Consider the following 14,471-nt stretch of genomic DNA (forward strand, 5'->3'; position numbering starts at 1 on the left):
CATGTGTTGAGACCAAAACAATCCAATCCAACCACAAGAATCTTGATCTCTAGACTTCCCCAAGTTGCTTTCCACTCAAATCATCTTTCCACCATAGAGAAATCTGTGAAAGAGAGTTGAATGTTGGGGAGACTATCATTTGAAGAACAAGAGCAAGGAGTTCATCATCATCACACCATCTATTACCTTTTGGAGATTGGTGTCTCCTAGATTGGTTAGGTGTCACTTGGGAGCCTCCAACAAGATTGTGGAGTTGAACCAAGGAGTTTGCAAGGGCAAGGAGATCGCCTACTTCGTGAAGATCTACCCAAGTGAGACAAGTCCTTCGTGGGTGATGACCATGGTGGGATAGACAAGGTTGCTTCTTCGTGGACCCTTCATGGGTGGAGCCCTCCGTGGACTCGCACAACCATTACCTTTCGTGGGTTGAAGTCTCCATCAACATGGACGTACGATAGCACCACCTATTGGAACCACGCCAAAAATCTTCGTGTCTACATTGTGTTTTCCTTCTCCAAACCCTTCCCTTTACCTTCACATGCAATATTTTACTTTCCGCTGCTACACTCTTAGAATTGCATGTGTAGGTTGATTGCTTGACTTGTGCTAAGTTGCTAAAATCTGCCAAGACTTAAAATTGGGAAAAGGCTAGATTTTTAGTTGGTCAAGTAGTCTAGTCACCCCCCTCTAGACCTACTTTCGATCCTAGAATCAAGAAGGACATCAAGGAGTGGGAAGAGTACCTACCCATCGCCGAGTACACCTACAATCGCGCGAGACACTCTACTATCGGCAAGTCCCCCTACGAGGTTGTCTACGGCTTCAACCCGTTGTCCCCATTGGACATTCTACCTCTTCCACTACAAGAGCGCATCAACATGGACGCGAGTGCATGACTGAGCTACCTCAAGAAGATGCATGAAGATACAAGGCACACCATCGAGCGCCAAGTACAATGACTCGCGACCAAGCTCAACATGAACAACCAACCCATGAAACTCAACATTGGAGATCTTGTATGGCTACACCTTCAGGAGCGCTTCCCCAACAAACACAAGTCCAAGCTACGACCATGAGCCGCTGGACCCTTCAAACTACTCGAGCGCTACAACAACAATGCGTACAAGATCGACTTACCACACGACAAGTACTCCATGAGTGATATCTTCAACGTCAAAGATATCTCTCCCTACCATGGTGATGAGGATTTCGATCCAAGGCCAGATCTATCCCAAGGGTGGGGAGAGATGATGTGGAGCATCCTATGGTCATCCCCATGGACCAACCTACATCTCCCACGACACCACTTGGACCAATGACAAGAGCTTGAGCAAAGGCTATCCAAGATAAGGCGAACTTGCTCCTCTCCGAACTACCACTTTCTACATATGAGACATGGCTACTACCTCAAGCCGAGACCCTATGTGTGATCAGGTACTTGGAGGAAATCCATGGGACAGCTACACCCGACGGACAAGACGACGAGGACACCAAGTACAATGACCAAGAGGAAGAGCTCCCAGGAATCTACAGCCACCGGACGACCGGTACTTGTCGGATGTTCGACGCCTGGGGGCTCCAATCAGCCAGCCGAATCCCAGCCTGCGCACAGTTCAGCGGCTGGATGACCGACACCGACCGTGCATCTGACATGCTCCAGCCCCTAGACGACCGACACCACCATCACAAAACCAAAATGTCAAAAGTATGGAGACAACCAAACGACCGATGCCCCGGATGACCGACGCCCCGGACGTCTGACACTGGCCAGAAGTCCGACGCAGACCATCCCGAGCCAACACGTCAGACTTCCAGACGACCGGACCCTCATGAGCCATTGGACGACCGGTAGCTGTCGGACGTCCGATGCCTGTGTGTTGATAGTGTGTTGGGCTGAGGCCCATGTACCCCTTCGTCCGCTTGGACTATATAAACTCCTCCTCCTCCCTCTTTCTAGGGTTAGCAAAGGATTAGCTCATTTGAGAGATAAAGCTTTGCTCATCCAACTGATACCTTCTCCATTGGAGTTCACGACCTCTACGGAGAAGATGCCCCAAGTGGATTCAAGACCCCATCATGGGAAGACCCACAAGACCTCCTCACGGAGAAGACCTTTTGTATCATCCTTTGTTGCATTTGAATCTTGTATCACTCTTTATGTTCATGGATCCAGCACATGTGTGATCGTTCCTCATTGATTTCAGTGTTTCCTCTCATTTCCCCTCACGTCTCCCCTCATGTTCTTCGTACGATCAGCTCCAATCGTGAAAGATCGGCCCTAGGGTTTCCACCCTACATCAGTTAGTGGATCCAGAAATGATATCATCGACATAAATTTGTGACACAAACAATTCACCATTAACTCTCTTAGTGAATAAAATTGGATCAATTTTACCAAACTCAAAACCCTTTTAAATGAGAAACTTCGCTAAGCTTTTCTACCAAGCCCTGGGAGCTGGTTTGAGACCATTAAGATCTTTACAAAGTCTGTAAATATGATTCAGTTTTTAGGGTTCATAAAGACATGAGGTTGTTTAACATACACTTCCTCCTCAATTTCACCATTCAAGAAATCACTTTTATTTTCCACTTGATACAAAGTTATGTTACACCGATTAGCATAAGCAAGAAGAATGTGATAGACTCAAGTCTAGCAATAGGGGCATATGTCTCACCATTGTCCGTACCTTCAACTTTTGTGTTGCCTTAAGCAACTATGCAAGCCTTGTTGCAACAACTTGTCCATCCACATATTTGTTGTTCCAGAATACCCATTTTGTCTGAATGACAGTTTGACTATCTTTGGGGTTCTCAACTAAATATATACTTTGTTCCACCCGAAGTTATGGAGCTCTTCAAGCATAGCAATCACCCAATCCACATCCTCAAGTGTTCAGGCTGTTTTAATCCCTGGTCGAACAATCTAGGAGTTTCTTCGTAGCTCGGAGATCGACGATCACCCGTCGACATCTAGGGTTGGAGGGATGGAGGAGAGTAATTGGTACACGATACATAATAACTTAGTTCTTGACTTTGCAAATACTAATTTTGTAATTCGTTTTCTATGAATATCCAAGATGCTGCATACTTTTGATTACAAATCCCAATATAGGTTTCCATAACTTCAAAACAAAATGTCAAGTGGGAAAAATTATTTGTTGTATATAGAAAAAACAAGTTGAATGATTGAGCAACAAAAAGGCCCAACAAAAAGACCATATGATAGCTTCTTTGTGTTCTAACATTCTTGTTAATACATTATCTTCATTTTTTATGGCAATACCCAGTGAACAAATATCTCCATCAGTAAAAGCCACTATGCTTGTAGAAAATGTATAGTGCATAATTAAAATTATAGGAGACTAGAAGGACTAATCTGGATCTTTCAATCTTGTATTGTTTAGATCATAACACAACAAAAGATGCAAGTTGTTTTTGACCAACGCCTGCTTGTTTATTAAATTATAACCAAAATAACAATAAACTAAAATTTATTCATTATTACCATGTCAAAATAAAGTCACAACCTATAGGCGATTCGAATACATGCTTTGTAAAATTTAACATGTTCATACATTATCATGGGATCGACCAACTAGACCACCTAAACTTATGGCCTCTTTTAGTCAAATAAAAATGAGGAAATTTGTAGGAGTAAGAATTTCTCCTATAGGTTATTATTCATCCATTTGATTTGAAGGAATGGATCATAGGAAAATGTAGGTAATTTTCTTTTGGTTTGGGTTTCAAAAGAAGAACATAGGATATTTATTATCATCTCAAATATATTTTCTACATGTTGTGCACATAGAACAAGATAAAAGCCATGAATTGCATTATATTTACTTAATATTACATTCGTTCGTGATTTAACATTCATTTAATTTTTTGTGGTTTATGTGTTTTCCTATTCCCGCATCAAACACCAAGTGCTCCAAACTGCTGCATTTTCACACCCCATCATTTTGCACTGGTAATGCTATCCTAATATAGTGTCATCCTATTATTGAGTATTTTGTAAGCATCCAAAACAAATGGTTCCTATGTATACAAAACAAATTGGACATAATAACATCATATTGTACGATACTCAAGGAGGAAGTAGCACAAGGGTTATTTCTAGCCATGATATCTTTGTCCAAAGGGCTATCTTTAGGCTTACCTCCCCCACATCCTCCAAACTTTTCTCCATATAGGTATCTCTCCATATATAGCTGAAAAAGGACATCCTACACCGATGCATGGTTGAATGGGGAGGACTCAAATGGTTCTTGGCCCTACACAAAATTAGACATAAGATAGAACTCCTCCTCCCACCCTCAGAATTCCATTGACGCGATGCGCCCTCCGCTGAGCTCAGCATAAGTTTATGAAGCATATGCCCAATGACATGCGAGACCTCGCAATATCGAGCTAGCATAATTCTGGGACAAAGAGACAAAGAGAAAAGGAAACAAGTTATTGCCCCTTTGAGGAGGAAGTGAGAGAATTGGTTAACAAGGTTAACAAGGTTGCCAACCAATGTTCATTTTTGTTGCCATTGAGATTTGAGATTCGTAAGAGAGTAAGGATTCTAATCTAACATTTTTTTATTTTGAAAAATTCATGTTTAGCTAATCATTTTTGTAGATTTCTTATGTAATTTCACAATCATATGATAGTATTTCCATTGAAAGATTTGCAGTGCATTATATTTCCGTAATTTGTAGATTCAAGGAGACTGCTTGGGCACGAGTAAGTAGAAAAGGGTAGTTCATAAAGGACATGAGCACAAAGATGAAGAAGGGGATCCTGAGGCCCTTCCGCTACTTCTCAAACATAATGGGTACATAATACTGAGTTATTTGTTAAACACAATCAGAGAAACTTTGACTTGCACATTTTATCATAACAAGTATGTAAAATCCCTTCTATAATTTCTTAACTCTAACATAAATTATTTCTCATACTAATATTGATAACTAGATGCTAAGGAACAAGAATTGCAAATTGGTTTCCCAACGGATGTGAAACATGTGGCACATATCGGATGGGATGGACCTAGTGTCCCAAACAAGGAGAAGGAGGCAGGAGCACCTAGTTGGGTAAGTTCAAGTCCTTCCTGGAAATAATTATCATAACGAGGTTAAGAATGAAATTCAAGGATTTTAACAAATATTTGTTTTGCAAGACTAACTATGAGAGTAATCATAATCCGCTAAAATTGGCTAATGTGAGTGCGAGTCAATGTGAATTGAACAACCAAACTTTGGTCGAAATGAAAGCATGCGACTTACATTTGCATGGCCACTCGCACTAGCCACATTCTCAAAAGGCTACCCTTTGTTGTCGTATGCATCATTGATTACACTAGGAAAGGTCACCTAAGGTACCACCAAACTATCCTACTATACACTTACGAGGGCATGTGTATGCTAACTGTGTACCCTCGATGCTATGATGCCAAACACAATTAACACAACATGTAGTCATTTATCAATGGTGCGGTAGGGGAGTGCTTGGATACCAAAGATGAGAAAGAGAAACTTGGAGGATACCTTGGGTCATGCTTTTTGAGGATATGTGACAATGTCAATTGCGCTAGGTTCTTGAAGACCAGCATAACAACGATATTAAATGTCTTTCGAGGGGTTCTACATATCCTGATGCAACAAGGGTGTAATGTATCGACTCGGTTATGCAAGAAACAGGGAATACCCAGGTAGTGCATAATTTTGGTATTAGTGTTTAATATGCTGCACCACAGAGGTTTCCTTTCAACCCTAAATGACTTTCGTTAGCATGTTCTTGAAAATACTTAATTTCAATGACTTCAATGTCCCAGACATCATTTGTTTCACATGAGCCGATATGAATCTTAACTTTTCTACACAAACCATAGTTATAATATTATTCCCCCATATAAAGGCTAACAAATTATTTTTCCATACTAATATTGATTATTATACATCAATGGATGAGACAGTGCGCGATTATATTACTATTATTATTCTATTTTCAAAACACAATTGGGAGGGAAAGTCAACTAGCTCGAATCCAATAAAATGTTTTTGATGAGTAGAACCAAAACAAGAAAATATTTTTATGTTGTTGATTTATTTGCAAGATCCCTTACCCATTTTGAAATGCAAATGGAAGAGAGGCAAGTGAAACCAATTAATGATTTTTTAATTGATGGACGGCATTATTGTGGTAAATGTTCTAAGTCTAGAGGAATCATTACATCAATGCATAGAAGAGCACATCATGAATTCAATCCGAATCTTCCTTCCAAGAATAAGGTGCTTAAGAAAGTAATCCTAGTTCGTATTCCGAGCTCACCTTTGGGGGTGCCTATACCATAAAATTTATTTTCATAGGAATCAAAAAGACAGATCATGTAGAATTGTGAGCATTGAATTCTACCATAATCGACATGAATTTGTCTCATACACTATGGGCACGTGAGAAGAGATATATTTTATACCCCAAAGGGGCTATAGATGGCGCATCCGCTACCTTTGTGTGAATTAAGATATCTGATTTTGAAAGTAACAATTTAATTTGGACTTACCAGATGAAAGACTACCACTCAGCACCACTGGATTCAGCCTCGTTTAGGAGTGATAGGGGAGGTTCTGCTGCCTCTAACCCATGGGCTTCTCAAGGTTAAATTCTAACCCTCTTACTTTCCATAATTTAATTACATGAAACCTTTCATAAAATTCATGTGCAACTTTAATTTAAGTGACCCGTTGATTAGAATATATTACCATTCAAATAATCTACCATCTTTATACAAAATGATGCAAAAACTAAAACTTCTTCTCTTCTGACGACAGAAATAGTTCTAGATGGAGCGGGCCTGGGAGATACCTCTTTCGGGGATACTAAAAGTGAAGCTGGTGGAATCGATGTCACTGTTGGTGACTCCCCTCCGTCCCCGGGCTCCCGCCGGTCAAGGCGAAACCGCTCTCGGGGTTCTGACACCTCCTCTATGGATGTCACAACAGGCAATACTGAGATCTTGGAGAAGAAGGAGAAGGCCAAGAAAGGCACCCGAAAGAATAGAAAGAAAGATAAGGACAAGGCAGCTGAGGACACTGCCGGTTCCACCTGTCAGGACCTCCCCGCAGTGCCCAAGAAGTCCAACCGCAGAAAAAACAAAGGAAGCTCCGAAGGAAGTGGTGGTGCATCGACCAAGGATGGTGGAGGTGGACCAGAGGTGGGCACAATACCGCTAACTCTGGTGGCCGACGAAGAAAAGGATCACGAATTGTAAACTATTGACAGGCAAGCTGCTCTCATTTGGAGATGAAAGCATATGCTCGTTACGAGCTAGAGTACTTTGAGTTTAATTGGTTGGATCAAGTGGTGATTGATATATAATAAAGTACTCAAATCAAATGACACAAGCATGCAGGTGTTGAAGGTTACATGCTGTTTTAGCATTAACAGGAATGGGTTTGCACACCCTAACACAACTCTTTTCCTCTATTTTCTTTGTAATACTGATCATTTTTAAAACCCATTGTCCTGTTCCAGATATATATATATGATGTGTATTGCGTCTGATATGCCTCACCTGTGTTATATGTATGATATTTTGATGTACTGTGAAAGGACACAAAAGTCAATATGTAGACCGAAAGGTTGGTGCACAACTACCATGCACCATTATGCACACGCGAGTAAACTTGGATGTAGTGATTACTACGCGATTGGTTTGAAACCAGTCCAGGTTTTTTGGGGGGACACTATACAGTGCACTTTACAAGAGCTACATCAATCAACACATCTTGTTGAATAAAACAAGGGGATCACAGTACCAAATAGCAGGAGTAAATGTACTAAATGTGTGTTTCACAGGTTTATGGGCTATGGAACGACCCAAATATTTACGTAGACTAGAATCTCCGTGCTTACCATGCCAGGCCCGGTATCAATTGATAACCCATACAGTTTACAATGAAATACTAGTTGATAGAGGCAAATGTGTCCGGTCTTTCAAGGACACGGTGGCTATCATTTTTGGTGGAGTAGACTGTGAGGATCCGACTACAAACATGTGAGAAGGTCGTGCCTTAGCAATCGCTAAACCAACTCCAAGAGGTTATTGACCATGCCAAAGCACGATCAACCTGACGACGATGTTCTATTTTCTACAAAAAACGAAGAACAAGCGAGAAAACTGAGACTGCTATCTATATATTGCGAATATAAGAGGAAAGCTTTATTAATCAAGGTGGGGTTCTGTGACGTCTTGGTCTGGTCGTTGAACAAAAATGAAGTACGCAAAGTTGCAGCTATGGCAAACTTTAATCAAAACAAAACCCAAAGTATAAACGATGCCCTAAGGGTTGTATATATGGAGGAAGAGAGGGGGAATTTTGTGACCCCTTGGAGGAGGGGTCCGAAACCGGCCCTAACTCTGCTTCCCCACACATACAAACTCTAAAAATAGCCTATACTGAAGTATTTCGAAATTACATGGGCCTGACCACATAATAAGGTGAGGCAACACCTATAATAGCCTCTGGATGAAATTCATGAAGTGGCATCTTGTATATTTCGTCCAAGCCTTCATGCACTCATTATGGTGGCTTCAAAGTCCTGAAATCATCACTTGTAACTCTGTTCTCGTTCCCCCTTGCGCATCCCATCATCTCCATGCTTGATCTTGCTCCAATGTTCATCCTTCTTATCCAAGCTTGTCCCATCATTTGTAAGAAAGACAAATGTATCCAATTTAGGCAGCATCATATTCTCATGAACATTAGAATCATTACCAAGAAACAAAAGTACCTGGTAATTTAATTGGCGTGCACGATCTCTAGTAATTGGTCCAGTATGTATAGAAGCAGGGGCTATGGGTGTAACAATGGTATTGATGTCCTCATCATCCTCCACTTCTTGCAATGAACTCGTCCTCGACGAAAGCTCATCATCCTCACGCAAATAAGGCTTCAAAACTGCAATGTTAAAAGTGGGACTAACCCCAAAATCTGCAGGCAGCTCAAGTTTATATCCATTATCATATATTTTTGCTAACACCTTAAAAGGACCATCATCATGTGGAACTAGTATTGATTTGCGCAAATTAGTAAACCTTTCCTTACGCAAATGTAACCAAACAAGACCTCTTGGTGCAAAGACAACATGTTTCTACCTTTATCTCTAGCAAGTTTATATTTAGCATTCATACACTCAATGTTTTCCTTTGTTAACTCATGCATTTTTAAGATCAATTTAGCACGTTGTTTAGCATTCAAATTAACCTTCTCCGAAGATGGAAGAGGCAACAAATCAGTAGGTGCATGAGGTAGGAAATCATACACAATTTCTAAAGGGGACATCTAATAAGGACATCAACACCATTGTTACACCCACATCCCATGCTGCTATATATACTGGACCAATTACTAGAGCTCGCGCACGCCTATTAAATTACCAGTTACTTTCGTTTCTTGGTGACAATTCTAATGTTCATGAGAGTATGATGCTCCCTAATTGGATACAATTGTATTTATTACTAATGAAGGGCCTATCATGCACAAGGGGATGAATACTGGAGCAGGATCAAGCATGGAGATGAAGGTGCACGCGAAGGGATCCTGAATGGCGTTTCTAGTGCATATTTTAGCACTTTGAAGCCTCTGTGATGACCTACAAGGACATGGACGAAATATACAAGATGCCCCTTCATAACTTTCATCCATAGCTTATATTATGTGCTGCACCACCTTATTTTTGGCCAGGCCCATGTAATTTCCAAATACTTAAGTATAGGCTGTTTTTAGAGTCCGTATGTGTGAGGAAACAAAGTTAGGGTTGGTTTCAGATCCCTCCTACAAGGGGCCACAAAATCCCCCCTACTCCTACATATATACAACCCTTAGGGCGTCGTTTAGACTTTGGGGTTTGGTTTAGATTAAAAGTTCACCATAGCTGCAACTTCGTGTACTTCGTTTGTGTTCAACGACCAGACTAAGATGTCACAGAACCCCACTTGATCCATCAAGTTTCCACTTTTATTCGCAATATCCAGATCGCAATTTCAGTTTCTTGCTTGTTCTTCGTTTGCTTGCAACCCTCGTGGTCAGGTCGATCATGCTCCGGCGTGGTCAATAACCTCTCGGAGTTGGTTTAGCGATTGCTAAGGCGCGACGTCCTCGCACATTCGTAGTGGGATCGTCAAAGTCTACTCCACCAAAAACGATAGCCACCATCTCATCGAAAGACGGGACGCCTTTGCCTCTACCAACATCTTAGTAGTAGAATGCAGCGAACGATTATAAGCATATTCAATATGAGGCAAGCATTTCTTACACATTTTTTTCTTATTCTTCAAAACAACCCTAAGCATGGTAGACAATGTTCTATTGACTACTTCAGTTTGTCCATCCGTTTGTGGGTTACTGGTAGAGGCAAAGGTGTCTCGATGTTTCGATGAGATGGTGGCTATCGTTTCTGTGGGAGTCGACCTTGACGATCCGACTACGAACGTGCGAGACGTCGCGCCTTAGCAATCACTAAACCAACTTCCGAGGAGTTATTGACCACGCCGAAGCACGATCAACCTAACCATGAGGGTCTATTTCCAGCAAGCAAACGAAGAACAAGCAAGAAACTGAGATTGCAATCTGGATATTGCGAATATAAGATGAAAGCTTTATTGATCAAGGTGGGGTTCTGTGACGTCTTGGTCTGGTCGTTGGACACAAACGAAGTACGCGAAGTTGCAGCTATGGCGAACTTTTAATGTAAACAAAACTCAAAGTCTAAACGATGCCCTAAGGGCTGTATATATGGAGGAGAGAGGGGGAATTTCGTGGCCCTTGGAGGAGGGGTCCGAAACCAACCCTAACTCTTGTTTCCCCACACATACGGACTCTAAAAACAGCCTATACTTAATTATTTCGAAAATACATGGGCCTGGCCCAATAATAAGGTGACGCAGCACCTAGAATAGCCTCTGGACGAAATTTATGAAGTGACATCTTGTATATTTCGTCCAAGGCTTCAGGCACTCCTTATGGTGGCTTCAAAGTCCTGAAATCATCACTTGTAACTCTGTTCTTTATCCCCATGCACATGTCATCATCTCCATGCTTGAACTTGCTCCTAGGTTCATCTTTCCTGTCCAAGCTAGGCCCTTCATTTGTAAGCAAAACAAATGTATCCAATTTAGGCAGCATCATATTCTCATGACCATTAGATTCGTTACCAAAAAACGAAAGTACCTGATAATTCAATTGGCGTGCGTGAGCTCTAGTAATTGGTCCAGTATGTATAGCAGCAGGGGATGTGGGTGTAACAATGGTATTGATGTCCTCATCATCCTCCCCTTCGTGAAATGAAGTTGTCCTCGACGAAAGCTCATCTTCCTCACCCAAATAAGGCTTCAAATCTGCAATGTTAAAAGTGGGACTAACCCCAAAATCTGCAGGTAGCTCAAGTTTATATGCATTATCATTTATTTTCTCTAACACTTTAAAAGGACCATCAGCACAAGGCATTAGATTTGATTTGTGCAAATTAGGAAATCTATCCTTGCGCAAATGTAACCAAACAAGATCTCCAGGTGCAAACACAACATGTTTTCTACCCTTATCTCCAGCAAGTTTATATTTAGCATTCATACGCTCAATGTTTTCCTTAGTTAACTCATGCATTTTTAAAATCAATTCAACACGTTCTTTAGCATCAAAAATAACCTTCTCCGAAGATGGAAGAGGCAACAAATCAATAGGTGCACGAGGTAGGAAACCATACACAATTTCAAAAGAGCACATCTTAGTAGTAGAATGCAATGAACGATTATAAGCAAATTCAATACGAGGAAAGCATTCTTCCCACATTTTCTTATTATTCTTCAAAACAGCCCTAAGCATAGTAGATAATATTCTATAGACTACTTCAGTTTGTCCATCAGTTTGGGGGTGACAAGTAGTACTAAAAAGTAGTTTAGTCCCCAACTTAGCCCATAAACATCTCCAAAAGTGGATAAGAAATTTAGTATCACGATCTGAAACAATAGTATTTGGCACACCATGCAAGCGAATAATTTCACGAATGAACAAATCAGCAACATTAACAGCATCATCGCTTTTATGACATGGTATAAAGTGTGCCATTTTCGAGAACCTATCCACGACAACAAATATGTTATCCCTCCCCTTCTTTGTTCGAGGTAAACCTAAAACAAAGTCCATAGATATATCCTCCCAAGGAACACTAGTTACAGGCAAAAGCATATATAAACCATGAGGATTGAGTCGTGACTTAGCTTTTTGACATGTAGTGCAGCGAGCAACAAAACGCTCAACATCCCATCTTATCTTTTGCCAAAAGAAATGTGTAGCAAGTATATCCTCCGTCTTATTGATGCCAAAGTGTCCCATTAATCCTCCTCCATGTGCCTCCTGCAACAACAAAAGACGAATGGAGCTAGCTGGAATGCATAGCTTGTTAGCACGAAAAACAAATCTATCATTAAGAACGAACTTGTTCCAAGTTCTCCCTTCCTTACAATTCTGCAATACATCTTTAAATTCAGCATCATGCATATATTGATCTTTGATGGTCTCCAAACCAAATATTTTAAAGTCAAGTTGTGAAAGCATAGTATAATGACGAGACAAAGCATCAGCAATAACATTTTCTTTACCCTTTTTGTGTTTAATGACATAAGGGAAAGTCTCAATGAATTCAACCCATTTAGCATGTCTACGGTTCAGTTTTGCTTGACTTTTAATGTGTTTCAAAGATTCATGATCAGAATGTATAACAAATTCCTTGGTCCATAAATAATGTTGCCATGTTTCTAAGGTCCGAACAAGAGCACATAATTATTTATCATAAGTACAATAGTTCAGACTAGGCCACTCAATTTTTCAGAAAAGTATGCAACAGGTTTGCCATCTTGTAATAACACACCTCCTAATCCAATTCCACTAGCATCACATTCAAGCTCAAAAGTCTTATTAAAATCAGGAAGTTGGAGTAAAGGAGCATGTGTCAACTTATCTTTCAATACCGTGAAGGCTTCTTCCTGTGCGGTACCCCAAACAAAAGGCACATCCATCTTTGCAAGCTCGTTGAGAGGTGCAGCAATGGTGCTGAAATCTCTCACAAAACGCCTATAGAAACCAGCGAGACCAAGGAAACTCCGCACTTGTGTGACCATTTTGGGTTGCGGCCAACTCTCAATAGCTTCAATCTTGGCTTTATCAACTTCAATTCCCTGTGGAGTAACAACATAGCCAAGAAAAGATACTAGGTCGGTGCAAAAGGTGCACTTTCCAAGGTTACCGAACAAACGTGCATCACGTAGAGCAATAAAAACAGCACATAAACGTTCCAAATGTTCCTCCAAAGATTTACTATAAATCAGTATATCATCAAAATAGACTACCACAAATCGTCCAATGAAAGCACGTAAAACTTCGTACATTAACCTCATGAAAGTACTAGGTGCATTAGTTAATCCAAAAGGCACGACTAACCACTCATATAATCCAAACTTAGTTTTAAATGTTGTTTTCCATTCATCTCCCAATTTCATACGAATTTGATGGTATCCACTACGCAAATCAACTTTGGAGAATATTGTAGAGCCGCTCAATTCATCAATCATGTCATCTAGCCTAGGAATAGGATGACGATAACGAATAGTAATATTATTAATGCCTCGACAATCAACACACATACGCGACATACCATCCTTTTTCGGCACTAAAATGATAGGAACAACACAAGGACTAAGGGATTCACGTATATAACCTTTGTCGAGCAGCTCCTGTACTTGACGCATAATCTCCTTCGTCTCCTCTGGATTGATACGGTATGGCGTACGGTTGGGTAATGATGCACCAGGAATTAAGTCAATTTGATGCTCAATCCCTCGAATAGGTGGTAATCCCGGTGGCACGTCTTGTGGAAAGACGTCAGCGAACTCCTGCAAAATGTTAGTGACTGCAGGAGGCAAAGAGGAAGGCACATCCTCGAATGAAAATAATGCCTCTTTGCACACAGAAGCATACCAAACAGATTTGCTAAAATCTAGATCATCAATATCAGATTTGGTGGCAAGTAAACATGCACTTTTCAATTTAATTTCAGAAGCAACACTAGATGGTTTATTATTAGGCTTCATTTGTTGCTCAAATTCTTTTGCCACAATCTGATTTTCACTCTTATGTTTCTCCTGTTTTGTTTTATTAGCTCTATTAATATCATCTTTCAAAATGGATTCAGGAGTCATAGGAAGCAAAGTAATATTTTTATCCTTATGAACAAGAGTATACCGATTGTTTCTACCATGGTGTACAAATTTTTTAACAAATTGCCATGGTCTACCAAGTAATAAGGAACATGCTTGCATAGGTACCACATCACATTCAACATAATCAACATATGTAGAGATACTAAAATGCACACGAACAATACGTGTTACCTTAACCTTGCCGCTGTTGTTGAACCATTGGATG

The 14,471-nt window shown here is 40.5% G+C and overlaps 1 protein-coding gene across 2 annotated transcripts; it reads left to right on the forward strand.

The window, feature by feature from the left end:
• The first annotated feature begins 4,219 nt into the window (after positions 1-4,219).
• Positions 4,220-7,552, forward strand: LOC123185258 (CRIB domain-containing protein RIC7). Of its 2 annotated transcripts, none has more exons than XM_044597194.1 (5): positions 4,220-4,564; positions 4,685-4,825; positions 4,966-5,084; positions 6,557-6,647; positions 6,822-7,552. In XM_044597194.1, exons 2-5 carry the CDS (start codon positions 4,765-4,767, stop codon positions 7,259-7,261), a joined length of 711 nt encoding a protein of 236 aa, XP_044453129.1. In that variant the 5' UTR covers positions 4,220-4,564; positions 4,685-4,764; the 3' UTR covers positions 7,262-7,552. The 2 variants fall into 2 exon arrangements, with proteins under 2 accessions (XP_044453129.1, XP_044453128.1); XM_044597193.1 differs by having other exon boundaries at positions 4,223-4,564; positions 4,710-4,825.
• The last annotated feature ends 6,919 nt before the right edge of the window (positions 7,553-14,471 follow it).

The sequence above is a fragment of the Triticum aestivum genome, chromosome 2A (genome assembly GCF_018294505.1).
Source record: "Triticum aestivum cultivar Chinese Spring chromosome 2A, IWGSC CS RefSeq v2.1, whole genome shotgun sequence".
Taxonomy (NCBI): Eukaryota; Viridiplantae; Streptophyta; class Magnoliopsida; order Poales; family Poaceae; genus Triticum; species Triticum aestivum.

Bases quoted from the DNA above. Each gene is read 5' to 3' on its own strand.
- LOC123185258 (XM_044597194.1), top strand. From the start codon at position 4,765: ATGAGCACAAAGATGAAGAAGGGGATCCTGAGGCCCTTCCGCTACTTC. The intron at 5,085-6,556 runs GTAAGTTCAAGT...TGGACTTACCAG, and splicing joins AGGCAGGAGCACCTAGTTGG to ATGAAAGACTACCACTCAGC. The intron at 6,648-6,821 runs GTTAAATTCTAA...TTCTGACGACAG, and splicing joins TAACCCATGGGCTTCTCAAG to AAATAGTTCTAGATGGAGCG.